The 26,209-nt window shown below is 49.7% G+C and overlaps 1 protein-coding gene across 1 annotated transcript in view; it reads left to right on the top strand.

Annotated features, from left to right (window-relative positions):
* The window catches only part of LOC147087157 (Fc receptor-like protein 5), a 73,885-nt gene that overhangs the window by 32,420 nt on the left and 15,256 nt on the right, over positions 1-26,209 (top strand). Inside the window, exons 3-4 of the mRNA XM_085978068.1 lie at positions 4,973-5,266; positions 7,043-7,336. Of these exons, the coding sequence (XP_085834194.1) occupies positions 4,973-5,266; positions 7,043-7,336 (588 nt within the window). The remainder of the gene's footprint in view (positions 1-4,972; positions 5,267-7,042; positions 7,337-26,209) is intronic.

Here is a 26,209-nt window from a genome sequence, read left to right as displayed (position 1 = left end):
TATTGGACTATAACCTGGTGTTGTGTGACTTCTCACATAAATTATTGATGTATACTACAAGGAGCAACGGAACAAGCACTGACCCCTGCAGTACACCACTGTACACAGGCTTCCAGTCATAAAAAGAACCTGCGATCATCACCCTCTGCCTCCTGCCACTAAGACAATTTTGATCCAATGTGCCAAATTGGCCTGGATCCCATGGGCTCTAACCTTCTTGACCAGTCTCCCATGCGAGTCTTTGTCAAAAGCCTTACTTTGAAAAGAAAACCGTGTTTGACAAACCTACTGGAATGTTTGAGGATGTAACTGGCAGATATATAAGGGAGAAACTGTTAACATGGAGTATTTGGATTTTCAGAATGCCTTTGATAAAGTTCCACACAAGAGTTCAGTGTGCAAAAATAAAACACATGGGATTGGGAGTAATATACCGGCAGGGAGAGAAAATTGTTTAACAGACAGGAGACTGAGGGTAGGAAGAAATTGATCTTTTCAGGGTGCCGTAGGGATCAGTGCCTGGGCGCCAGCTATTCACAATATATATCAATGATTTGGATGAGGGAAATATGTAATATTTCCATGTTTGCTGACGACACGAATTTGGTGGGATTTGTGAGTTATGAGGAGAAGGCAAAGAGGATTCAAGGCGATTTAGACAAGTTCAGTGAGTGGGCAAATACATGGTAGTATAACGTGCATAAATGTGAAATTATCCACTTCGGTTCGAAAAACAGAAATGTAGAGTATTACATAAACGTTGAAAATTTGGGAAATACTGATGTACAAAAGGAAATGGCTGTCCTTGTACACCAGTCACTGAAAGCAAACATGCAGGTGCTGCAATCAGTTAGGAAGGCAAATGGTATGTTGGCCTTCATTGCAAGATGATTTGGGAGGGAAAGCAGTGAGCGAGGGGGACATAAAAAACCTTGCAAATGGACATAGACAGCCTAAGTGAGTGGGCAGAAATTTGGCAGATGGAATATAATGTTGGAAAGTGTGAGGTTATGCACTTTGGCAGAAAAATCAAAGAGCAAATTATTATCTAAGTGGAAAGAAACTGCAAAGTGCTCCAGTACAAATGGATCTGGGGTCCTGCTGCATGAAACACAGAAGGTTGTTATGCAGGTAAAGCAGGTGATCAGGAAGGCCAATGGAATCTTGGGTTTTATTGCAAGGGGAATGGAGTATAAAAGCAGGGAAGTCCTGCTTCAGCTATACAGGGTACTGCTGAGGCCACACCTGGAATACTGCGTACAGTTTTGGTTTCCATAATTAAGAAAAGATATATTTGCTCTCGAGTCAGTTCAGAGAAGGTTCACTCGGTTGATTCCGGAGATGAGGGGGTTGACTTATGAGCACAGGTTGAGTAGTTTGGGCCTCAACTCATTGGGACTCAGAAGAATGAGTGTCGATCTTATCTAAACATAAAAGATTGTGAGGGGGCTTGATCGGGTGAATGCCGGGAGGATGTTTCCACTGATGGGTGAGACTAGAACTAGGGGTCATAATCTTAGAATAAGGGGCTGCCGTTTCAAAACTGAGATGAGGAGAAACGTCTTCACTCAGAGGGTAGCAAATCTGTGGAAGCTGCAACATTAAATACATTTAAAACGGACAAAAACAGTTTCCTAGCTTATAAGGGAAGTAAGGGTAATGGGAGCGGGCAGGGAAGTGGACCTGAGTCTAGGTTCGGATCAGCCATGATACTAATGAATGGCGGAGCAGGCCCGAGGGGCCATATGGCCTACTCCTTGTCCTACTTCTTATGTTCCTATGTTCTTATTTGAATACAGGAAAAAAGCTGTCTTACTACACCTGTACAGGGCCTTGGTGAGACCACACCAGGAGTATTGTATGCAGTTAAGGTATCCTTACCTAAGAAAGGATATACTTGCCATAGAGGGAGTGCAGCGAAGGTTCACCAGACTGATTCATGGGATGGCAGGGCTGTCGTATGAGGAGCGATTGGGTCGACTAGGCCTCTATTCTCTAGAGTTTAGAAGAATGAGAGGGGATCTCATTGAAACGTATAAAATTGTGACAGGACTAGACCGACTCGATACAAAGAGGACATTTCCCTTGGCTGGGGGTATATAACGAGGGTTCACAGTCTCAGGATACGGGGTAGTACATGTAGGACTGTGATGAGGAGAAATTTCGTCACTCACAGGGTAGTGAACCTGTGTAATTCTCTACCTCAGAAGGCTGTGGCGGCCAAGTAACTGATTGTTTTGAAGAAGGAGATAGATAGATTTCTAGACGCAAAAGGCATCAAGGGGTATGGGGAGAGAGCGGGAATATGGTATTGAGTTAGAGGATCAGCCATGATCATATTGAATGGCGGTGCAGGCTCGAAGTACCGAACGGCCTATTCCTGCTCCTATTTTTCTATGTTCTATGTTTATAAGTTAACCTTGTATAGACCAGGGTATTACTACACTTGGAGCATTTTGCAGAGTCCTGGTCTCCATTTTATAAAATGGATATCGAAGCACTGGAGAAGGTGCAATGTATAGACTAGGGTTTAACTACACTTGGAACATTGTGCAGAGTCCTGGTCTCCATATTATCACATGGATATCGAAGCACTGGAGAAGGTGCAATGTATAGACCTGAGTTACACTAAACTTGGAGCACGGTGCAGAGTCCTGGTCCCCATTGTATAAAATAGATATCGAAGCACTGGAAAAGGTGCAATGTATAGACCAGGGTTTTACTACACTTGGAGCACTTTGCCGAGTTCTGGTCTCCATATTATCAAGTGGATATCGAAGCACTGGAGAAGGTGCAATTTATAGTCAAGGGTTTTACTGCACTTGGAGCACTGTGCAGAGTCCTGGCCTCCATTTTATATAATGGATATCGAAGCACTGAAGAAGGTGCAATGCATATTGACAAGGAGGATACCAGAACTGAAAGGCTATATCTATCAGGAAAGATGGAACAGGTTTGCGCTCCTTTCTCTAGAAAAGGGAGGACTGGAGACGGGGATCTGATGTAGGTCTTTAAGTTTATGAAAAGTTTTGTCAGGGCAGACGCAGAAAAGGTGAGTCCACATGTGGGGGAGACCAGAAATAAGTTCCATAAGTAGAAGCTCGTCACTAATGATGATAATAGGGAATTAAAGAGAAACTCTTTACCCAGAGAGACACCAATGCAAATGTAGATCAGTAATTTAAATCCCTTTTATATTTCGGTTGATCATACAATCATGGAATCATGAAGATTTACAGCACAGACGGAGGCAATTTGGCCCGGCCTGCCTGTCCCGGCTTTTGGAAAGAGTGGCCCATTTTAGTCCCATTCCTCAGCTTTTCGCTTAATCCTGCAAATTAGTCATCTTCAAGTACATGTCCAATTGCCTTTCGAGATTTCCTCTGGAACCTGTTACCACGACCCTGTCAGATAGTACGGTCCAGAGCTTAGACTTGTACGGCCTTCAGCCCTCGCTCTCCCTTTATCTCCCTTATCCAGTCTCGCTGATTCCCCCTCGTTCCATTGCTCAATGATTATCGCAGTCCTTCTCTCTCTGTCTCTCTCCCAATCCTGTCATTCCTCTTTCTGTCATCTTCTCTTTCTATCGTGTGCTCTTTTCCACTTCTTTTGCGAATCCATTTAACCTGTTAATTGTTCTTTCCTCTCTCTGGATGCTATCTTTGATTTGTCGTGATCTCTCTCTCTTCCTCTCCCACGCTGTTCCTGTCTATCTCTGTCTCAATCTCTCTCCCTCTCTTTGTATTTCTCTCTCTGCTAGCCATCACGTAGCTCTGTGCCTTATAACCCCGGGTAGTTTGATGTGGACAGACTAGATAAGGTGGGGTTATACGCTTGGAGCAGAAAATAATAAGTGGAGTATCAATAGAGTTGTTCCAAACTATGACGCGTATCGATAGAATGAATAAAAAGGAACTGCAACCAAAGGACAAAGATTTAAATTAATTGGCAAAAGAACCAGGATGGATAAAAAGGGGATTGTTTTCCAAAGCGAGTTTTTATGATCTGGAATGAAGTGCCTGAATTGGTGGTGGAAACAGATTGAATATTACCCCCCAAATAGAATTCAATGAATACCTAAAAACGGAATAGCTGTATGGCTCCGGGAAAAGGGCAGCGGTTGAGACTAATTGGAAATCTCTTTGAAAGCTTTTAGTGGGCCCACAGTTTCAAATGTGAATCCAAGGAGTTTAGCAGGTTGTTCACTCCTTTTTTTCGAATTAAGGGCAGCAGGCACATGGGAACACCATCACCTCAAAGTTCCCTCCAAGTTCCACACCATCCTGAATGGGTTCAATTAGAAGGCCACCGACCTTCTGAAGGGAAAACTAATGATGGTCAGCAGTTGCTGGCCATGCCAGTGACTGTCACAGCGGTAATGATAACAATATTGCGGGCCCACCAAAACTTGTCAATTATTTGAAATGTGTGACCGTCACAGCCTCGCTGAGATTGGTTTCTAATGCCCTTCCCTTGGTGGAGGATTCACAATAGCATTGGTTCCAGTCACGGTGCGGGTACAATGGTGACTTTCACTCTCTCAGATCACATCATCACCTGGGCTAAATTAGCAGCACTGGGCTTTTCAAAACAAACTTCTTTGTTCTGCTCGTATCCCAGAGTGAAATGTTCAGCCTTAAACCAGACTTTTGTCAGCAAACTCGAGCTGATTTAGGTTCTTTGGCACCGCCGTTTGATTTCCTACATTACAACAGTGAATACACTGCAAAAGTAATAAATTGTCTGCAAAGTGATTTTGGACGTCCCGCGTTCATGAAAGGTGCTACAGAAATGCAAGTCTTTCTTTGTTTCCTTGTAATCAAATCCCGAACTCACCTTTTGTGGAATCTCTGTAAGCAATGTGAAACTGCACTTTAACACTGCACAATCAACATTGAGTTACCAACCTGGCACTGCACATGAAAGTCCGCAGACCCAATTCTAAAGGCTATTTCTATGTATTTTACCACAGATCCGCTAACAGCGCCAGTGATATCTGTTGACCAACCGACTGGGCTTTATGTAGTAGGAGCGACAGTCACCATTACCTGCACTGTGACCGGAGATTATCGCTATAAAATCATTTACTTTTACAAATATAATCAACGGCTGTACTCCGATCAAATTGTCACAAAGGACAATATTGGAACATTCCCGGTTACCAGTAAAGACCAAGGAGGGCGGTACCAGTGCCGATATGATTTCTTCGTTCATGGAAGGTGGTTAGAATCTCACCTCAGCGAGTCTGTGACGGTCACTGTAACAGGTGAGTGACAGGGAGCAGAGGATTTTAGTATGTTTTTTTCAAGCTCCTGAAATTCTTTATACAATCATGCTTTAATCATTGGAACAATATGAATGGTTTAATATTAGGAGAGAAGAAGATAAGCTAATGGGATTTGATCTTATCGCTCAACTGTAGACAGGATTTGTCCACCCGTTTTATGCCTCGCCTGATAATGTTTTCCATTTATTTATTTGTGTAAAATCGAATCGTGACCACTTGTTTCAAGGAACCACCTAAGAAAAATTATCCTCTACATGTTCGAACTATCAAAGTTTAATGGCACAATGACAGCACGGCGCCAGGGATTTACATCCACTGAATGTAACGTCACCTCAGAAACCTCTCCAGATTGACTGGCGTTGAAACATTACAGGTTACGCTGTCAGGGAACAGAATCTGCGTGCCGAGACTTGCAAAATGGTCCTGTATTTTAATCTAATTACATTGTGAGGTTCCAGATCAGTCTCTGCATTGCATTTCGGCAGCAACTCACAAACAGGTGACCTTCTCCACCCAGGAGGACCAGGGCAGCATGCACATGGGGAAACCATCACCAACAAATTCACAAACAAAAACATCAATTGCAAATTTCCCTCCATATAAACACTACGGCTGCTAGAGCAGATCTGAGGTGAGAAATTCTGCGGTGAATAACTCACCTCCTGACTCCGAAAAGGCATTCCACCATCTGCATGCACAAGTCAGGAATGTGATGGAATACTCTCCACTTGCCTGGATGAGTGTAGCTCGAACTCAGGAACCTTGACACCAACCAGGACAAAGCAGCCTGCTGGATTGGCACGCCAGCCACCACCTTAAACATTTACTCCAACCACCACCAGCGCAATGTGGCTGCAATGCATACCATCTACAAGATGCACTGCAGCAACTCATGAAGACTTCTTGAGCAGCACCTCCCACACCCACGACCTCTCCCTCCTAGAACGACAGGGGTAGCAGGCGCATGGGTGCACCAACACCTCAAAATCAACTCCACATCACACACGATCCTGCTGTTCCTTCATCGTCGCTAGATCCAAATCTTAGTACTCAATATTTTGTTTTACACTTTGACCTCACCGGACTTGCTGTGATTCAATTAGAAGGCCACCCGTCACATTCTGAATGGGAAGCTAGGGATGGACAGTAGTTGCCGGATATGCCAGCGACTATTCCAGCAGTAACGATAACAATAATATCCGGCCCACCAAAACAATTCAGTTATTTGAAATGTGTGACGGTCTCAGCCTCAATGAGGTTGGCGGAGGTTTCATACTTGAACTGGTAGCGCTCGCAGTGTGAGTATAATGGAGCCTTTAAATCTTTCTGATCGCATCTTCATCTGGGCTAAATTAGATGCACTGGGCATTTGAAAGCAACCTTTTACGTGTTCCGCTCGTATCCCAGAGTAAAATCTCTGGCTTAAAACCGGGCATTGTACAGAGAACTGGAGCTTATTTAGGTTATTTTGCTCCGCCATTCAATATCCTATGTTACAACAGTGGCTACAGTTCAAAAGTACTAAATTGGCTGTAACTTGCTTTGGGACGTCACAAGGTCATGAAAGGCACTATAGAAATGCAAGTCTTTCCTTCTGTGTAATCAAATTCCGAACTCCCCTTTTGTGGAATCTCTGTATCTGATATGAAACTGCGCTTCAACACCACACATTCATCAGTGAGTTCCCAACCTTGCACTGCACATGAAAATCCGCAGATCCATTTCACATTGTACTTTCTATTTATTTTACCACAGGTCCACTAACAATACCACTGATATCGCTTGATCAACCGACTGGGGCATATGTAGTAGGAGAGACGGTCACCATTACCTGCAACGTGACTGGAGATAGTCGTGATAATAACTTCTACTTTTACAAAGATGATCAATATCTGCAATCCGAACAATTTGTCACAAAGAACAACATTGGAACAATCCCGGTTACCAGTACAGACCAAGCAGGGCGGTACCAGTGCCAATATAGGACCTCCGTCAATGGAAGGCAGTTAGACTCCCTACGAAGCACGTACGTGATGGTTATTGTAGCAGGTGAGTGACAGGGAGCAGAGATTTTTGATATGTTTTATCATCACTCGTGATATGTTTATTCATTTCTGCTTTAATCACTGTAACAGAATTAATGGTTTAATATTAGGAGAGAGGAATATAACAGAATTGGTTTTACGAATATAAGAACTTAAGAAATAGGAGCAGGAGTAGGCCATTTGGACCTTCAAGTCTGCTCCGCCATTCAATAAGACCATTGCTAATGTTCTACATCATCTGTACTTTCCTGCACTATCCCCATATCCCTTGATTCATTAAATATTCAAAAACATATCTACCTGTCTTGAATATACTAAACGACTGAGCCTTCACAACCCTCTGGGGTAGTGATTTACAAAGATTCTTGACCCTCACAGAGGAGAAATTTCTCCTCATCTCATTCCTAAATGGCCGACCCCTTAATCTGAGACTGCGCACCTTGGAGGTAGCCTCACATTTCTCCACATTATGTTCAAATTGCCGTGTTCTTGCCCAATTACATAGCCTGTCTGTATCCCCTTGAAGCCTCATTGCATCCTGCTCACAACTTATGTTACAACCCAGCTATGTATCATCAGAAAACATAGATATAATAAATTCGGTCCCCTCATCCAAATCATTGCTATAGATTGTGAATAGCTGAGGCCCAAGCACTGATCTTGCGGTATCCCACCAGTTACAGCCTGCCAACCCGCAAATGACCCGTTTATTCCTACTCTCTGCTTTCTGTCCGTTAACTGATCCTCTATACATGCTAGTATATTACCACCAATCGAATGAGCATTAATTTTGTTTAATAACCTATTGTGTGGCAACTTATACAATGCCTTCTGCAAATCCAAAAACACCATATCCACTGGTTCCCCCTTATCTATTCTGCTAGTTACAACCTCAAAAACCTCCAACATAATTTGGCAAACACGTTTACCATTTCATAAATCCATGTTGACTCTGCCAATCCTATTATTATTTTCGAAGTGCCCTTTTACTAAGTCCTTAATAATAGATTCTAGCTTTTTCTCGAATACTGATGTCAGGTCAACTGGTCTGTAGTTCACCATTTTCTCTCGCCCTCCTTTCTTAAATAGTGGGGTTACGTTTTGTTTTTATTGCTCAAATCTTGATAGGATCCCTGTAACACTGACCCTGCATTCAGACCCTATGAATCTATTAGCGGCAAGGGGCGTTACAGGAGATAATGGGATGAAAATCGTCACGGGCGGAAGCGCAAAACGAGCGAAAGCAAATCAGCCTCCCGTTTCACACCCCATGAATTCAGATTCCATTGTAGGCAATGGGAACGAAAGTCCGGTGATGTGTAAAACGGGCTGATGATGGGCTATCGCTTGTTTTAGGCTACTGTACAGGACTAATGATTACCTCATTGTGTCAGAATTTTGTTAATTCAACCCGGCCAAAGAATCATGACAGCGCAGCCCGTGGCCAAACTTGGAGAGTAACTGTAACCACATTCTCCAGGCGGGAAAGAGGCGGAGAGTGATCGGCCTCCCGTTTTATTCTCCGCCCAATTATAACCTGTATTGACTTGAATGGATTGTAATATCGTGCTAGTTTACAATTGCCCCTGTGACTGAGTATTGAGGGAATGCTGTGTGATGGAGCTGAGAGACCCGATAATTAGCGATGTGAAGACAAGCCATTCTGACAGGGGAACTGCAGGCTGGCTATTATAATTACACAATCAAAGTCCCTGATTTCAAATTTTACTCCCTAAATCTCTGGGCCTACCACAGCGAAATGTTTAATGCCAAATGTCATCATCCTGATATGTTTTTATTCCACTGAATGTATGGTCAATTCACGAGACACCGCCAGATTGGCTGGCCATGTCAGATTACAGATTCTCAGTCAGAAAACCGGAACTGCAGAATGAGATTTTCAAAATCATCCTGATATGTGAAATATTTAACTTAAGCACATTGTAGCATTCCATATCACTCAATGGGTTGCATTTTGACGGCACTCCGCACACCCACGACCTCCATCATCAGAAAGGACGATGGCAGCAGTTGCATGGGTACAGCATCATCTCCCAGTTCCACATCCAAGTCAGACACCATCCTGACTGGGAACTTTATCTGGCGTTCCTTCTGTGTCGCTCGCTCAAAGGCCTGAAAGTCCGTACCAAACAGCATTGTGGGAACACAAGTGGATTCAAGAAGTGGGCTGACAATCATCTCAAGGGCAACTGGGGTTGGGCAGTAAATGTCGGCCTTGCCAACGACGCCCACGTCCTAAATTCCAGCAAAAATGAATTCCTTCATATGAAATGCACATCCCCACGTTTCATGGGAGTTGTTCACTCTGGTTAATCAGGTTATGGCTCCACAAAGTTAGTAGAAATGTGAATTTCAATCCAACCCTTCTCTTGGTATCAAAGAGGGACATTGCATCGATGAGCCCACGTTATTGAACTGGATCCCCAGCTGGTTTATTTTATGTCCAACTTCTGTTTGAAACCATCAGTTCCACTTTTATAGAATCTCAACCACTGATACGGACCTTTCAATTTTTCACATCACAATGGTAATTGAGTTACCAACATTTGACGGCACAAGAAAATGCAGCAATCCATTTCTGTTGTTCTTTTCATTTACTTTACCACAGATTCGCTAACAGCAGCAAATATATTAATGCAGAAGAGTGCAAGGTGATACATTTTGGCAAGAAGAATGAGGAGAGGCAATAAATGGTAAAATTCAAAATGAGTGCATGAACATAGACATCTGGGGTTATATGTCGACAGATCGTTGAAGGTGCCAGGGTAGGTAGAGAAAGCGGTTAAAAAATCATACAGGATCCTGAACTTCATAAATAGAAGCATAGAGTACAAAAGCAAGGAAGTTATGATGAATCTTTACAAAACACTGTTTCGGCCTCAAAGCGATTATGTCTAATTCTTGGCACCACAGTATAGAAACGATGTGAAGGCAGTAGCGAGGGTGCATAAAAGATTTACGAGAATGATTCAAAGGGTGAATGACATCAGTTACGTGGATTCAGCAGAGAAGTTGGAGTTGTTCAGCTGAGAGCAGTGATGGTTGAGAGGAGATTTACTTTACATAGGATTACATAGGACTAAGTCGGATATACGACACAGAAACAGGCCATTCAGCCCTACCAGTCCATGCCAACGTTAATGCTCCACTCGAGATTCCTCCCGGTTTATCTCATCAAAATCTATCAGCATAAACCTCTCTTCCCTTTTCCCTCATATGCTAAACTCGCCTTTCCTTAAATTCATCGATACTTTTCCCTTCAACCAATCCCTGTGATAACGAGTTCCACATCCTCACCATTCTCTGGGTAAAGACGTTTCTTATGAATTCGCTATTGCATTTCTTGGTGACTATCTTATATTAATGGCCTCTATTTATGAACTTCCCCACAATTATAAACATTCTCTCTTTATCGAATCTATCAAAACATTTCATAATTTTAAAGACCTCTTTCAGGTCACCTCTCCATCTCCTCTTTTCAAGAGAAAAGAGACCCAGCCTGTTCATCCTTTCCTGATATGTATACCCTCGCATTTCTGGCATCAGCCTTGGAAATATCCTCTGCACCATCTCCAGTTCCTCTATATTATTTTAAAATATGGCGACCAGAACTGAGCGCAGTTAGTGTGGCCTATCCACGTTTCGATTCAGGTTTAGCAAAACTTCCCTACTTTCCAACTCTAAACCTCTAGAAATAAACCCTAATTCTTGGTTTGCTTGTTGATGGCTTTGCTAACCTGTGTCGCAACTTTTAGTGAATTGTGTAGTTACATAGATACATAGATACATAGAAGATAGGAGCAGGAGTAGGCCATTCGGCCCTTCGTGCCTGCTCCGCCATTCGATGAGATCATGGCTGATCTTTTAATTCAGTATCCCGTCCCCGCCTTCTCTCCGTAACCCTTAACCCCTTTTGCCCGTAGAAATATATCTAATTCCCTCTTAAATATATTTAATGAGCTGGCGTACACTGCCCTCTGTGGCAATGAGTTCCACAGGTTCACCACTCTCTGAGTGAAGAAATTCCCCCTCATCTCTGTCCTAAATGGTTTAGCCCTTATCCTCAAATTATGTCCTCTAGTTCTGTTCTCACCCGCCAAGGGAAACATTCCTTCTGCATCCAGTCTGTCTAGACCTGTCAGAATTTTATACACTTCTATGAGGTCCCCTCTCAATCTTCTAAACTCCAGTGTGTACATCCCTAAACTACATAGTCTCTCCTCATAGGTCATTCCCGCCATTCCTGGTATCAGCCTGGTGAATCGCCGCTGCACCCCCTCCATGGCAAGAACATCCTTCCTCAGATGAGGCGACCAAAACTGTACACAGTACTCGAGGTGTGGTCTCACCAGTGCCCTGTACAGCTGCAGCAAGGTATCCCTGTTCCTGTATTCTAACCCTTTTGCTATGAAGGCCAGCATACCGTTTGCCTTCTTGACCGCCTGTTGCACCTGCATGCTCGCCTTCAGTGACTGGTGTACAAGAACACCCAGGTCTCTCTGTACTTCCCCCTCTCCCAATCTATTGCCATTTAAATAATAATTTGCCCTCCCGTTCCTGCACCCAAGGTGGATAACTTCGCACTTGTCCACATTATAGTGCATCTGCCATTTATCCGCCCAATCGCCCAGTCTGTCCAAATCGCTCTGGAGCTTCCTGGTCTCTTCCTCTGAGCCCACCCCCCCTCCTAGTTTAGTGTCGTCTGCAAATTTGGAAATGCTGCATCCGACTCCCTGATCCAGGTCATTAATGTAAATTGTGAACAGCTGGGGGCCCAGGACAGATCCCTGTGGTACCCCACTTGTTACTGCCTGCCATTCAGAAAATGAGCCGTTTATTCCAACTCTCTGTTTTCTATCTGACAGCCAGTTCCCTATCCACGCCAAAACTTTCCCCTTTATCCCATGAGCCTCAATTTTCCATGCTAATCTTTTATGTGGGACCTTATCGAAGGCCTTTTGGAAGTCCAGGTACACCACATCTACTGGCTCTCCCCCATCTATTCTACCAGTTACTCCCTCAAAAAATTCCAATAGTTTAGTCAAGCACGATTTACCCTTTGTAAATCCATGTTGACTCTGTCCTATCCTGTCCCCATTTGCTAAGTGCTCCGCTATTTCATCCTTAATGATGGACTCCAGCATTTTGCCCACAACTGATGTAAGGCTTACAGGTCTGTAATTACCTGCTTTTTCCCTACCCCCCTTTTTGAATAGTGGGGTAACGTTAGCTACCCTCCAATCCATCGGCACTGTTCCCGAGTCTAATGAATTCTGAAAAATCATCCTTAGTGCATCCGCTATCTCTAGGGCCACCTCCTTCAGTACCCTAGGATGCATGTTATCAGGCCCTGGGGATTTGTCCACCTTCAATCCCTTTAGCTTCCTTAACACCATATCCTTAGAGATATTGATTTGCGTCAGTTCCTCCTTTGCCAATGTCCCTATTTTTCCCGATATCCCAGGGAGGTTTTTTGTGTCTTCCTTCGTAAAGACTGACCCAAAGTATGCATTTAGTTGATCTGCCATTTCCTTATTTCCCATTATATATTCCCCCGTATCTGACTGCAATGGACCAACTTTGGTTTTCACCAGTCTTTTCCTTTTGATATACTTATAAAAGCTTTTGGAGTTAGTTTTTATATTTTCCGCCAGCTTGTTTTCGTAAGCTATTTTGCCCCTCTTGATTATGCCCTTTGCCCTCCTTTGCTCTATCTTAAACTGTTCCCAATCTTCCGCTCTGGCGCTTTTTTTGGCTATTTTATACGCCCTATCTTTGGATTTTATGCTGTCTCTAATTTCCCCTGTTATCCACGGTTGAGTCACCTTTTTAGATTTCCTTTTATGCCAGATTGGTATAAACAATTTTTGCAATTTTGTCATTCTATCTTTAAATGTTTGCCATTGTTTATCTACCTCCAGTCCTCCCAGGAACGTTGTCCAATCAGACCTACTCAGTTCCCGTCTCATGGCATCATAATTCCCCTTGTTTAAATTCAGGACCTTAGTCTCTGAGTCAATTTCTTCGCTCTCCATTTCGAGTGAGAAATCGATCATGTTATGATCGCTCTGACCCAAGGGTCCCCGTACAACAAGATTACTGATTAGTCCCTTCTCATTGCACAGTACCCAGTCCAATATAGCCTGTTCCCGAGTTGGTTCCTCGACATATTGATCCAGATAACCATCCCTCAAACACTCAAGGAATTCCTCCTCCTCATTATTTTTACTGATTAGGCTAGTCCAATCTATATGTAAGTTAAAGTCACCTATGATGACAGCTGTGCTCTTATTGCACGCTTCTCTAATTTCCCTCGTGATGCCCTCCCTAACCTCTATTTTACTATTTGGAGGCCTATATACCACTCCTATTAATGTTTTTCGCCCCTCGCTATTTCTTAGCTCCACCCATATAGATTCTGTATTAACTGAGTTAATATCCTTCCTTTCAATTGCATTTATCCCCTCTTTTACTAGCAATGCTACCCCTCCTCCCTTTCTTTTTTGTCGATCCTTCCTAAATACTGAATACCCCTGTATGTTAAGCTCCCAGCCCTGCTCACCCTGCAACCATGTTTCCGTAATCCCAATTAGGTCATAATTATTAACCTCTATTTCCACAGCTAATTCATCTACCTTGTTCCTGATGCTTCTCGCATTAAGGTATAAAACCCTCAGGCTTTTTTTATGCTCACATTTTTTATGAATTAGTTTGGCCCTTTGTTTTTTGTTCCTCACCCTTTTATCATTTATTTCTGTCTGCCTTTCACTTTCCTCTATTTCACTACATAGGTTTCTAGCCCCCTGCCATACTAGTTTAAATGCTCCCGAACTGCTTTATCAAAAATTACCCCGAGAACATCAGTTCCATCTCTGCACAGGTGTAGACCGTACCTTTTGTATAGGTCACACCTACCACAAAACTGGTTCCAATGCCTCAAAAATTTAAAACCCTCCCTCTTACACCACTGCTCAAGCCACGTATTTAGCCTAACTATCCTGTTCTCTGTACTCTTACTAGCACGTGGCACTGGTAGTAATCCAGAGATTACTACCTTCGAGGTCCTACTTTTTAGCTTGGCTCCTAACTCCCGAAATTCTACTTGTAGGACCTCTTCCCTTTTTTTAGCTACGTCGTTGGTACCAACATGTATCACGACAACTGGCTGTTCCCCCTCCCCCTCCAGAATGTTCTGCACCCGCGCCGAGACATCCTTGACCCTTGCACCAGGGAGGCAACATACCATCCTGGAGTCTCGGTCGCGACCACAGAAACCCCTATCTATTCCCCTTACAATCGAATCCCCTATTACTATAGCCCTGCCACTCTTTTTCCCTCCCTTCTTTGCAACAGAGCCAGTCATGGTGCCATGAGCCTGGCTGCTGGTGCCTTCCCCCGATGTGTCACCCCCCCCGACAACAGTACCTAAGGCGGTGAACCTGTTGCTAAGGGAGACAACCCCAGGGGATTTCTGCACTACCTTCCTGCCCTTGCTCTGCCTTTTGGTCACCCATGTACTGTCTACGCTGGCCTTAACCTGCGGTGTGACCAACTCACTAAATGTGCTATCCACACCCCTCTCAGAATCGTGGATGCTCCAAAGTGAGTCCATCTGCAGCTCAAGGGCCGTCATGCGGTCCCACATGAGCTGCAGCTGGACACACTTCCTGCACACATAGTCGTCAGGGACACAGGAAGCGTCCCTGATTTCCCACATGTTACAGGAGGAGCATGACACAGGTCCGAGCTCTACTGCCATGACTTAACCCTTATATTACTTTTAATTTTCTAGTTTTAGTTTATTTATCGACTTTTGTTTTCCCGAAGCTTACTTAGACCAATGTATACTGTACTCCTCTTATTCCTTTTTAAACTAACCAAATCCCACTAGTTTTGGTTTTACTTCCTAGGAAGGTTTGAGGAAAGTACTTACCAGTTAGTCTTACCTCCCTGGTCTTTCGCTGACTTCCCGGTCTTGTGTCCCCTTGGTCCTACGCCGACTTCCCACTCCTCCCGGTTCCTGCCCTGCTGAAAAGAAACTGAGACCAAAAAATTTGTGACCTCTGTTTTTAGACAGCTGCTAAAAGACTACTAGGTTAGAGGAGGGGGGCGGTGGGGGTTCCTACTCTGTAGGAACTCGGGTTTAAGCCACCACCCTCCTTAAATACCTTTCACCTGGGTGCTTCCCACCAGGTCCGCTTCTGAAAAAAAGCTCAAGAGCTGGACTTCCGCCTCAGCTGTTTTTTAAATGGCCCCGAGTCTCGCCGACTGCTGCCTCTCCGCTGCTGCTCTCTCCCGACTGGTCTCGGGCCTCGCTGGTCGCCGGGTTTCCTGCCGAGCTCCTCCTCGCTGCTCCCGCTGGTCCCGACTGGTCTCGGGCCTCGCCTCTCTCCGGTTTTTATACCGGTCTCACACTGCTCCCGACTGGTCTCGGGCCTCGCTGGTCGCCGGGTTTCCTGCCGAGCTCCTCCTCGCTGCTCCCGCTGGTCCCGACTGGTCTCGGGCCTCGCCTCTCTCCGGTTTTTATACCGGTCTCACACTGCTCCCGACTGGTCTCGGGCCTCGCTGGTCGCCGGGTTTCCTGCCGAGCTCCTCCTCGCTGCTCCCGCTGGTCCCGACTGGTCTCGGGCCTCGCCTCTCTCCGGTTTTTATACCGGTCTCACACTGCTCCCGACTGGTCTCGGGCCTCGCTGGTCGCCGGGTTTCCTGCCGAGCTCCTCCTCGCTGCTCCCGCTGGTCCCGACTGGTCTCGGGCCTCGCCTCTCTCCGGTTTTTATACCGGTCTCACACTGCTCCCGACTGGTCTCGGGCCTCGCTGGTCGCCGGGTTTCCTGCCGAGCTCCTCCTCGCTGCTCCCGCTGGTCCCGACTGGTCTCGGGCCTCGCCTCTCTCCGGTTTTTATACCGGTCTCACACTGCTCCCGACTGGTCTCGGGCCTCGCTGGTCGCCGGGTTTCCTGCCGAGCTCCTCCTCGCTGCTCCCGCTGGTCCCGACTGGTCTCGGGCCTCGCCTCTCTCCGGTTTTTATACCGGTCTCACACTGCTCCCGACTGGTCTCGGGCCTCGCTGGTCGCCGGGTTTCCTGCCAAGCTCCTCCTCGCTGCTCCCGCTGGTCCCGACTGGTCTCGGGCCTCGCCTCTCTCCGGTTTTTATACCGGTCTCACACTGCTCCCGACTGGTCTCGGGCCTCGCTGGTCGCCGGGTTTCCTGCCGAGCTCCTCCTCGCTGCTCCCGCTGGTCCCGACTGGTCTCGGGCCTCGCCTCTCTCCGGTTTTTATACCGGTCTCACACTGCTCCCGACTGGTCTCGGGCCTCGCTGGTCGCCGGGTTTCCTGCCAAGCTCCTCCTCGCTGCTCCCGCTGGTCCCGACTGGTCTCGGGCCTCGCCTCTCTCCGGTTTTTATACCGGTCTCACACTGCTCCCGACTGGTCTCGGGCCTCGCTGGTCGCCGGGTTTCCTGCCGAGCTCCTCCTCGCTGCTCCCGCTGGTCCCGACTGGTCTCGGGCCTCGCCTCTCTCCGGTTTTTATACCGGTCTCACACTGCTCCCGACTGGTCTCGGGCCTCGCTGGTCGCCGGGTTTCCTGCCGAGCTCCTCCTCGCTGCTCCCGCTGGTCCCGACTGGTCTCGGGCCTCGCCTCTCTCCGGTTTTTATACCGGTCTCACACTGCTCCCGACTGGTCTCGGGCCTCGCTGGTCGCCGGGTTTCCTGCCGAGCTCCTCCTCGCTGCTCCCGCTGGTCCCGACTGGTCTCGGGCCTCGCCTCTCTCCGGTTTTTATACCGGTCTCACACTGCTCCCGACTGGTCTCGGGCCTCGCTGGTCGCCGGGTTTCCTGCCGAGCTCCTCCTCGCTGCTCCCGCTGGTCCCGACTGGTCTCGGGCCTCGCCTCTCTCCGGTTTTTATACCGGTCTCACACTGCTCCCGACTGGTCTCGGGCCTCGCTGGTCGCCGGGTTTCCTGCCGAGCTCCTCCTCGCTGCTCCCGCTGGTCCCGACTGGTCTCGGGCCTCGCCTCTCTCCGGTTTTTATACCGGTCTCACACTGCTCCCGACTGGTCTCGGGCCTCGCTGGTCGCCGGGTTTCCTGCCGAGCTCCTCCTCGCTGCTCCCGCTGGTCCCGACTGGTCTCGGGCCTCGCCTCTCTCCGGTTTTTATACCGGTCTCACACTGCTCCCGACTGGTCTCGGGCCTCGCTGGTCGCCGGGTTTCCTGCCAAGCTCCTCCTCGCTGCTCCCGCTGGTCCCGACTGGTCTCGGGCCTCGCCTCTCTCCGGTTTTTATACCGGTCTCACACTGCTCCCGACTGGTCTCGGGCCTCGCTGGTCGCCGGGTTTCCTGCCGAGCTCCTCCTCGCTGCTCCCGCTGGTCCCGACTGGTCTCGGGCCTCGCCTCTCTCCGGTTTTTATACCGGTCTCACACTGCTCCCGACTGGTCTCGGGCCTCGCTGGTCGCCGGGTTTCCTGCCAAGCTCCTCCTCGCTGCTCCCGCTGGTCCCGACTGGTCTCGGGCCTCGCCTCTCTCCGGTTTTTATACCGGTCTCACACTGCTCCCGACTGGTCTCGGGCCTCGCTGGTCGCCGGGTTTCCTGCCGAGCTCCTCCTCGCTGCTCCCGCTGGTCCCGACTGGTCTCGGGCCTCGCCTCTCTCCGGTTTTTATACCGGTCTCACACTGCTCCCGACTGGTCTCGGGCCTCGCTGGTCGCCGGGTTTCCTGCCAAGCTCCTCCTCGCTGCTCCCGCTGGTCCCGACTGGTCTCGGGCCTCGCCTCTCTCCGGTTTTTATACCGGTCTCACACTGCTCCCGACTGGTCTCGGGCCTCGCTGGTCGCCGGGTTTCCTGCCGAGCTCCTCCTCGCTGCTCCCGCTGGTCCCGACTGGTCTCGGGCCTCGCCTCTCTCCGGTTTTTATACCGGTCTCACACTGCTCCCGACTGGTTCGGGCCTCGCTGGTCGCCGGGTTTCCTGCCAAGCTCCTCCTCGCTGCTCCCGCTGGTCCCGACTGGTCTCGGGCCTCGCCTCTCTCCGGTTTTTATACCGGTCTCACACTGCTCCCGACTGGTCTCGGGCCTCGCTGGTCGCCGGGTTTCCTGCCGAGCTCCTCCTCGCTGCTCCCGCTGGTCCCGACTGGTCTCGGGCCTCGCCTCTCTCCGGTTTTTATACCGGTCTCACACTGCTCCCGACTGGTCTCGGGCCTCGCTGGTCGCCGGGTTTCCTGCCGAGCTCCTCCTCGCTGCTCCCGCTGGTCCCGACTGGTCTCGGGCCTCGCCTCTCTCCGGTTTTTATACCGGTCTCACACTGCTCCCGACTGGTCTCGGGCCTCGCTGGTCGCCGGGTTTCCTGCCGAGCTCCTCCTCGCTGCTCCCGCTGGTCCCGACTGGTCTCGGGCCTCGCCTCTCTCCGGTTTTTATACCGGTCTCACACTGCTCCCGACTGGTCTCGGGCCTCGCTGGTCGCCGGGTTTCCTGCCAAGCTCCTCCTCGCTGCTCCCGCTGGTCCCGACTGGTCTCGGGCCTCGCCTCTCTCCGGTTTTTATACCGGTCTCACACTGCTCCCGACTGGTCTCGGGCCTCGCTGGTCGCCGGGTTTCCTGCCGAGCTCCTCCTCGCTGCTCCCGCTGGTCCCGACTGGTCTCGGGCCTCGCCTCTCTCCGGTTTTTATACCGGTCTCACACTGCTCCCGACTGGTCTCGGGCCTCGCTGGTCGCCGGGTTTCCTGCCGAGCTCCTCCTCGCTGCTCCCGCTGGTCCCGACTGGTCTCGGGCCTCGCCTCTCTCCGGTTTTTTAACCGGTCTCACACTGCTCCCGACTGGTCTCGGGCCTCGCTGGTCGCCGGGTTTCCTGCCGAGCTCCTCCTCGCTGCTCCCGCTGGTCCCGACTGGTCTCGGGCCTCGCCTCTCTCCGGTTGTTATACCGGTCTCACACTGCTCCCGACTGGTCTCGGGCCTCGCTGGTCGCCGGGTTTCCTGCCGAGCTCCTCCTCGCTGCTCCCGCTGGTCCCGACTGGTCTCGGGCCTCGCCTCTCTCCGGTTTTTATACCGGTCTCACACTGCTCCCGACTGGTCTCGGGCCTCGCTGGTCGCCGGGTTTCCTGCCGAGCTCCTCCTCGCTGCTCCCGCTGGTCCCGACTGGTCTCGGGCCTCGCCTCTCTCCGGTTTTTATACCGGTCTCACACTGCTCCCGACTGGTCTCGGGCCTCGCTGGTCGCCGGGTTTCCTGCCGAGCTCCTCCTCGCTGCTCCCGCTGGTCCCGACTGGTCTCGGGCCTCGCCTCTCTCCGGTTTTTATACCGGTCTCACACTGCTCCCGACTGGTCTCGGGCCTCGCTGGTCGCCGGGTTTCCTGCCAAGCTCCTCCTCGCTGCTCCCGCTGGTCCCGACTGGTCTCGGGCCTCGCCTCTCTCCGGTTTTTATACCGGTCTCACACTGCTCCCGACTGGTCTCGGGCCTCGCTGGTCGCCGGGTTTCCTGCCGAGCTCCTCCTCGCTGCTCCCGCTGGTCCCGACTCTCTTTGTACTACGAGATCACTTTGCTCTTCTACCCAAACTAGACTCGCACCATCCAATTAATATTTGACTTCCCTGTTCTTCCTACCAAAACGTAATACATCACATTTATATGTGTTTATGCTCATTTGCCAATTATATGCCCATTCTGCAAGTTTATTCATGTCAGCCTGTAATTTGTTGTAGTCCTCCTCAGGATTGACTATACCCCAACCAATTTGGTGTCATCCACAAATTTAAAAATTGTGTTTTTGATTTCAAATCTAATTCGTAATTATAAATTGTGAACAACAGTTGTCCCAGCACTGATCCTTGTGGAAAACCACTACACACTTCTGCCACTGTGATAAGCTACCGTTTACTCCCACTCAATGCTTTCTGTCTTGAAGCCAGCTAACTATCCATTCTGCTACTTGTTCCCTGACTGCACATTATCTGATCTTGTATATCAGTCTATTATGGGTTAACTTATGGATGGCCTTTTGAAAATCTAGGAAAATTAAACCTACTGCATTATCATTGTCGACACTTTCTGTTAACTCTTCAAAAAATTCAATGATGATGGTCAAGCAAGACTTTCCCTTTTGAAATCCATGCTGACTAATCATTTCTATGTCTTTTGTTTCGGGATGTTCTTCTATTTTATCCTTTAGTAAGTGCTCCATTTTTTTCTGCTATCGATGTTAAGCTGACTGGTCTATAATTCCCTGGACATGTTCTATGCCCCTTCTTAACTATAGGTATTACATTCACTATCCGACAAATCTCTGGCACAACACTTTTTTAAACGAATTATTAAATGTTTGTTGTAATACCTCTGCTATCGCTTCGCTAGATTCTACTAAAATGTGTGGACGCAATCCATCCAGATCAGGGGTTTTATTCTCTTTGAGTTTGATTAGTTTAGTTAATAAATCCTTTTTATTTTAAATGCACTTATCTCGTTACTAATCTTATCATCAAATGAGATGCCCACCTGTTCTATCTCCCTGGTAAATACTGAAGCAAAATAATTATTTAATGTTTCTGGCATCTCTCTATCGTTACCTGTGGTATTATCCTATCTACCCGTTAATGGCACTATTCCCATCCCAATTCTATTACTTATTGAGGTGCCTGTAAAATATTTTACTGTTGTGTTTTAAAGATGGTTCTAGATGAAATGTAAACGCCAATTGCTGAATTAAAGACAGCTGCCATGTGAGGGAAAGAAACCAATTGATACAGGCAGAGGTTATGACCTGAAATTGGTGAAGTCGATGTTGAGTCCAGACAGTTGTAATGTGATTAATCGAAGAGGAGGCAATGTTCCTCGAGCTTACGTTAAGCTTCACTGCAACAGTGTAAGAGGCCGAGGATGGAGATTTCAGAGTGGGAGTGAAGTGGAGAATTATAGTGACAGGTGACCGGGAGCTCAGGTCACCCTCACGGACTGAATGGGGGAGTTCCACAAAGCAGTCACACAATCTGCGTTTTTTATCCCCAATGTGGAGAAGACCACATCGTGAATACGAATACAATATACTAATTTGCAAGGCATACAAGTAAATCGTTGTTTCAGCTGGAAGTAGTGTTTGGGGCTCTCGACAGTGGGAAGGGAGGAGGTAAAAGGGCAGTTGTTGCATCTCTTGCCCTTGCACGGGAAGGTGCTGGGCGAAGGGGGAGGGGTGTTGTGGGGGGCGGAGCTGTGGACCAGGGTGTCGACGAGGGAGCAGTGCCTTTGGAATGCACAAAGCAGAGGTGAGAGGAAGATGTGTTTGGTGGATGAGATCACGCTGGTGATTTCGTAAATCCTGGAGGATGATCCATCGAAGGTGCAGGCTGGTGGGATGAAAGTTGAGGACAAGGCGAAACCTACTGTCGTTCTGGGAGGGTTGGGATGGAATGAAAGCAGAAGTGCGGGAACTGGAATTACCAGAGCAGTGGGCCATGTCAACCATGGTAGAGGGGAATCCTCGGCTGAGGTAAACGAATTACAAATCAGAAGCACTAGTAGGGAAGGTGGCATCGTCAGAGCAAGTTTGAAGGAGACACCGGGAGAATGGAATAGTGGATGCATTGGTTGTCATCTTCCAAAATTCTATAGGTTATGCAATAGTTCCTGTAGATTGTAGGGTGACAAATGTAATACCACTACTTAAAAAAGGAGGGAGAGTGAAAATCGGAAACTACAGGCTGGTTAGCCTAACATCAGTAGTATGGAAAATGCTAGAGTCAATTATAAAGGATGTGATATCAAGACACTTTGGGCTACATTTTCAGTTGCTAGCGCCAGCAGTTAGCGCCTTAAGAGAAGTGATTTTCGGGCGCTATGCGTGTAGTGCCCATGCGCAGCGCAGTTTGCGCACCGCCCCAAATTAAGTTGCCCGTTAGCGCCGGCGCAAAGTTTAGCGCCCGCCCGGATGCGCACGCAGAAAATGACGTCACATCCTCGTGCAACGCCCTTTGGCCGCCCCGATTCCAAACTTCAGTCGGACCGCCCCATTGTGCGGCTGGCGGCCGGAGCGTTTGGAAAAAGGAACGCAACACAACCAGCGCGGGCCCTGGGGGGCGCAAATTAAAGGGGACGTGCACTCCAGTGTAAAGGCCAGCCTTTTTTCAGAAAACACTCTTGTGCAACGCATTTCTGGAGACACAACAAGGAGGATAGCTAACTGGTTTCAAGCAGCAAGAGCCAGGTATTTTTGGACTCAGGCCAGAGCGCTGCAAGTGGCCTTTTGGAAATTTGAGTGTTTGCCAGGATTTTATGGGGGTTGCATGGGGTGCCAACGCGGAGCTGCAGCTCCATGTCTGTAGGGCTCGCAGACGCATTGTGAGAGGGGCAGCCATGGCTAGAGGCAGAGGGGGCTACAGGCGTCGGCCACGTAGGCCTTACCCAGTCAGGCTATACCGCCAGCAGCACTCCTACCTAAACGTGAGTGCTGCGCGATGTGTTAAAAGGATCCGATACCGAAAGGAGGTGATTGCAGAGATCTGCCACCTGCTTCGCCGAGATCTGCGGCCAAAGCTCAGGTGCAGGACGTCTCTGTCAGTGGAAGTGAAGGTGACGGTGGCATTGAACTTCTATGCCACCGGCTCCTTCCAATACACTGCTGGGGACATAGCAAACATCTCCCAGTACGGCACGCATCACTGCATCCGCCAGGTGACCGAAGCACTGTTCAGAAGGAGAAGCCAATTCATCTCCTTCCCCATGGCTCTGGAGAGCCAGCATCAGCGCGCATTGGGATTTTCCAGACTCGGGGAATTCCCCTTGGTGCAGGGCGCCATTGACTGTACGCATGTGGCTTTGCTAGCCCCTCTGGAGCATGGCGAGCAGTATCGCAACAGGAAGGGCTACCATTCTCTGAATGTGCAGCTGGTGTGTGACCACAAGCAGCGCATCATGGCAGTCAAATGCAGCTTCCCAGGCAGCAGCCACGATGCCTTTATCCTGCGGCAGAGTACTGTGCATGACATGTTCCAGGCACAGCCTCCCCCAAGAGGATGGCTGCTCGGGGACAAAGGCTATCCTTTGTGCACCTGGCTCCTGACCCCGCTCCGTGCGCCCAGGACCGCTGCTAAAGAGGCCTACAACGAGAGCCATCAAACCACCCGCAACATCATCTAGCTAACTATTGGGGTCCTCAAGCAGCGGTTCTGCTGCCTTGATCGCTCCGGAGGAGCTCTCCAGTATTCGCCGGACCGGGTCTCCCAATTTGTGGTGGTTTGCTGCATGCTACACAACCTGGCTATCCGCAGGACTCAGGCACTGCCACCAGACGTTGGACCAGCACCTCAGGAGGAGGAGCAGGAGGAGCATGAGGAGGAGGAGGAGGAGGAGGAGCAGGAGTACGTTCCCAGGAGGGAGCGACCAGGGCCAAGGGCCGCACGACGCCACCTTATTACACGGTACTTCTAAGCCCCCTGTCAGGGAACGGCCAGGGGCCATGAGGGAAGATGAATGCAGCCGCTCCACAAGCCCTCAGCCGGCGAAGCCACCAAACACTAAGAAGAACAACCATGGAGACTGCATGAATAAAGATAATTTTTTATTGCACAAAAATGAAAAGCCCTTCCCACATGAATCCCCAAAAACAATAAACGGGCCCCACAAAAAGACCAACAAACGACTCACTCCCACAAACTGGGGAGGAGTGACTCCACCTTTCTTCAAACCGGGCCTCAACGTCGGCCTAACGCAAAAAATAAGCCCTCCAAAAGTACAACCATGGGAAAAATAAAGATGGCCACCGCCATATTAAAGGAAAGCTGCCCACACTCCCTACTGAGTGGCCCGCGAGGGCGAGACCTTGGCCAGCCTTTTGCCTCCCCTGCCCGGCCTGCTGCTCCTTCGCAAGCTCTGCCCAGTGGCTGCTGCGAGGCTGGGGGAAGGCGTCTGAGGCTCAGATGCCCTTCCGCCAGATGCCGCTGGGGGGCGGCCTACACGGCGTTTGGGCATCGAGGGGCCGTCTGCTGAGTGGCGCACCTGAGCCTGGCCACCATCAGCTGCAGCCGCTTGCCCTTGACGCCCCAGAGGGGGAATGGCGGCGACGGATGGCGCAATGTGTGCCAGCTGGCGTCTGGGATGCGCTGGCTGGTGCTGTGATGCAGTGGCACTCGGCCGGGCCCGCACTGCAGAATCCGCAGCAATCAGCCGACGGGTGGCTTGCTGGGAGGGTCCAGCGCGGTGGCTGCCCGGGCGATGCCTGCCTGAGACAGTGCGTGTGGCAGCAGTGAGTGCCACTGTGGTCCTGGTGTGCGCGCGCATCACATCCAGCAGGGTTTTGACGGCATCAGTCAGCATGCGGCCACTCGCGGCAGTTGCTGCCCCGAACTCGCGCACACTGGTCGCCAGCGACTCGATGGCCTCAGGCATGCGCCCCACCACGCTCATGAGCTCCGTGTGTCGCCGGTCCGAGTCGTCGGCCATCTTATCCAGCTTCCGCACCTCCTCCGAAGTGAAGGTGTCCGGACTGGAGTCGCGACTCTCCCGCTGGGGAGGAGGGGGCCGAACTAGGGGACCCTTGCCGCGTTGGTGACGGCGAGTGTGCCGAGCAGCAGCACTCCCCTCTGATCCTTCCCCCCTTTGGGGGAAAGGCCGCGGGCCACGCGCACGGCTGCTGGGTGGCTGGACGCCACTGGTCCCAGAAGCTGCATTGCCCTGCGCCAGTTCCTCCAAGCACTCGTCCAGTGAGGAGGTGTCAAGCATTTCCTCCTCTCCTGCGGGACGTGACTGTTCCCCGAAGGTCCGGCTTGCTCCTCCTCCTCCTGGTCGGAGGTGCTGTCACTGGCAGCTTCAGGGTCCTGGTCGTCACCAGCTGAAAGCAGGAATGCACAAGAGTAGCTTCAGATTGAGGAGACGGCAGCAGCGAGGGAGTTAGGACTGGTGGGATTCAGCGCATTGGTGGGACAGTGGCAAAGGAGGTAGCTCGGATGGGCCAGTGCGATGCGAGAGGGCCAAAAGTTGAGGTCCTTACCATTGCCGGGCAGTGGAGGGTCGGATACACCGCACGCTGTGGGGACAATCACACGGGCTCCCATGAGCACACACACGCGCTCCTCCAGCCGAGTGAGCTTCTGCAGCTTGGCGCGGCCACCCCTGGCATGGGCCTGGCAATTAAACGCTACTTTAGCCTGCAAGAGAAAGGACGGGCTGTAAGTGCGCAGTGAAGCCCTGATGTAGTGTGCACTGCCTCTCATGGTGGAATAGCTTGGACAGAGTGAAGCCCTGATGTAGAGTGCACTGCCTCCCATGGTGGAATAGCTTGGACAGTGTGAATCCCTGATGTAGAGTGCACTGCCTCCCATGGAGGAATAGCTTGGACAGAGTGAAGCCCTGATGTAGAGTGCACTGCCTCCCATGGTGGAATAGCTTGGACAGAGTGAAGCCCTGATGTAGAGTGCACTGCCTCCCATGGTGGAATAGCTTGGACAGAGTGAAGCCCTGATGTAGTGTGCACTGCCTCCCATGGTGGAATAGCTTGGCCAAAGTGTAGAGTGCCGAATGGCCATTTGATGCTCATGACTGTCCCAATGCTGCTGGCTGAGGGCTGGCCAATAGGACTTTCAGCTCCCTTTGCCCATCATGTCAGGTGTACATGCAAGAATGAGGAGGAGACTGGAAAGGCTACTCACCTTCACAATCCTGGTCAGATCATTGTATTTTTTACGACATTGTTTGTGGGTCCTGGGGGCCTCGCCGGTGAACGTCACCCTCTGGGCGATCTGCTTCCAGGCTTTGGTGCAGTCATGGTGGGTTGGATTCCTCCCACTCTCTGGAAACAAGATCTTGCGCCTCACCTCCAGAGCTGTGACCATTATGTCCAGATCACCCTCTGAGAAGCGCAGGGCACGCTGACGGGCCTTCTCTGGCGTTGCCAT

This window comes from Somniosus microcephalus, unplaced genomic scaffold (genome assembly GCF_052327205.1).
Source record: "Somniosus microcephalus isolate GS21.2 unplaced genomic scaffold, FLI_Smic_1.0 unresolved_chr6, whole genome shotgun sequence".
Taxonomy (NCBI): domain Eukaryota; kingdom Metazoa; phylum Chordata; class Chondrichthyes; order Squaliformes; family Somniosidae; genus Somniosus; species Somniosus microcephalus.
Note: the sequence above shows the minus strand (reverse complement) of the source record. Positions and strands in the feature narration are given on the sequence as shown.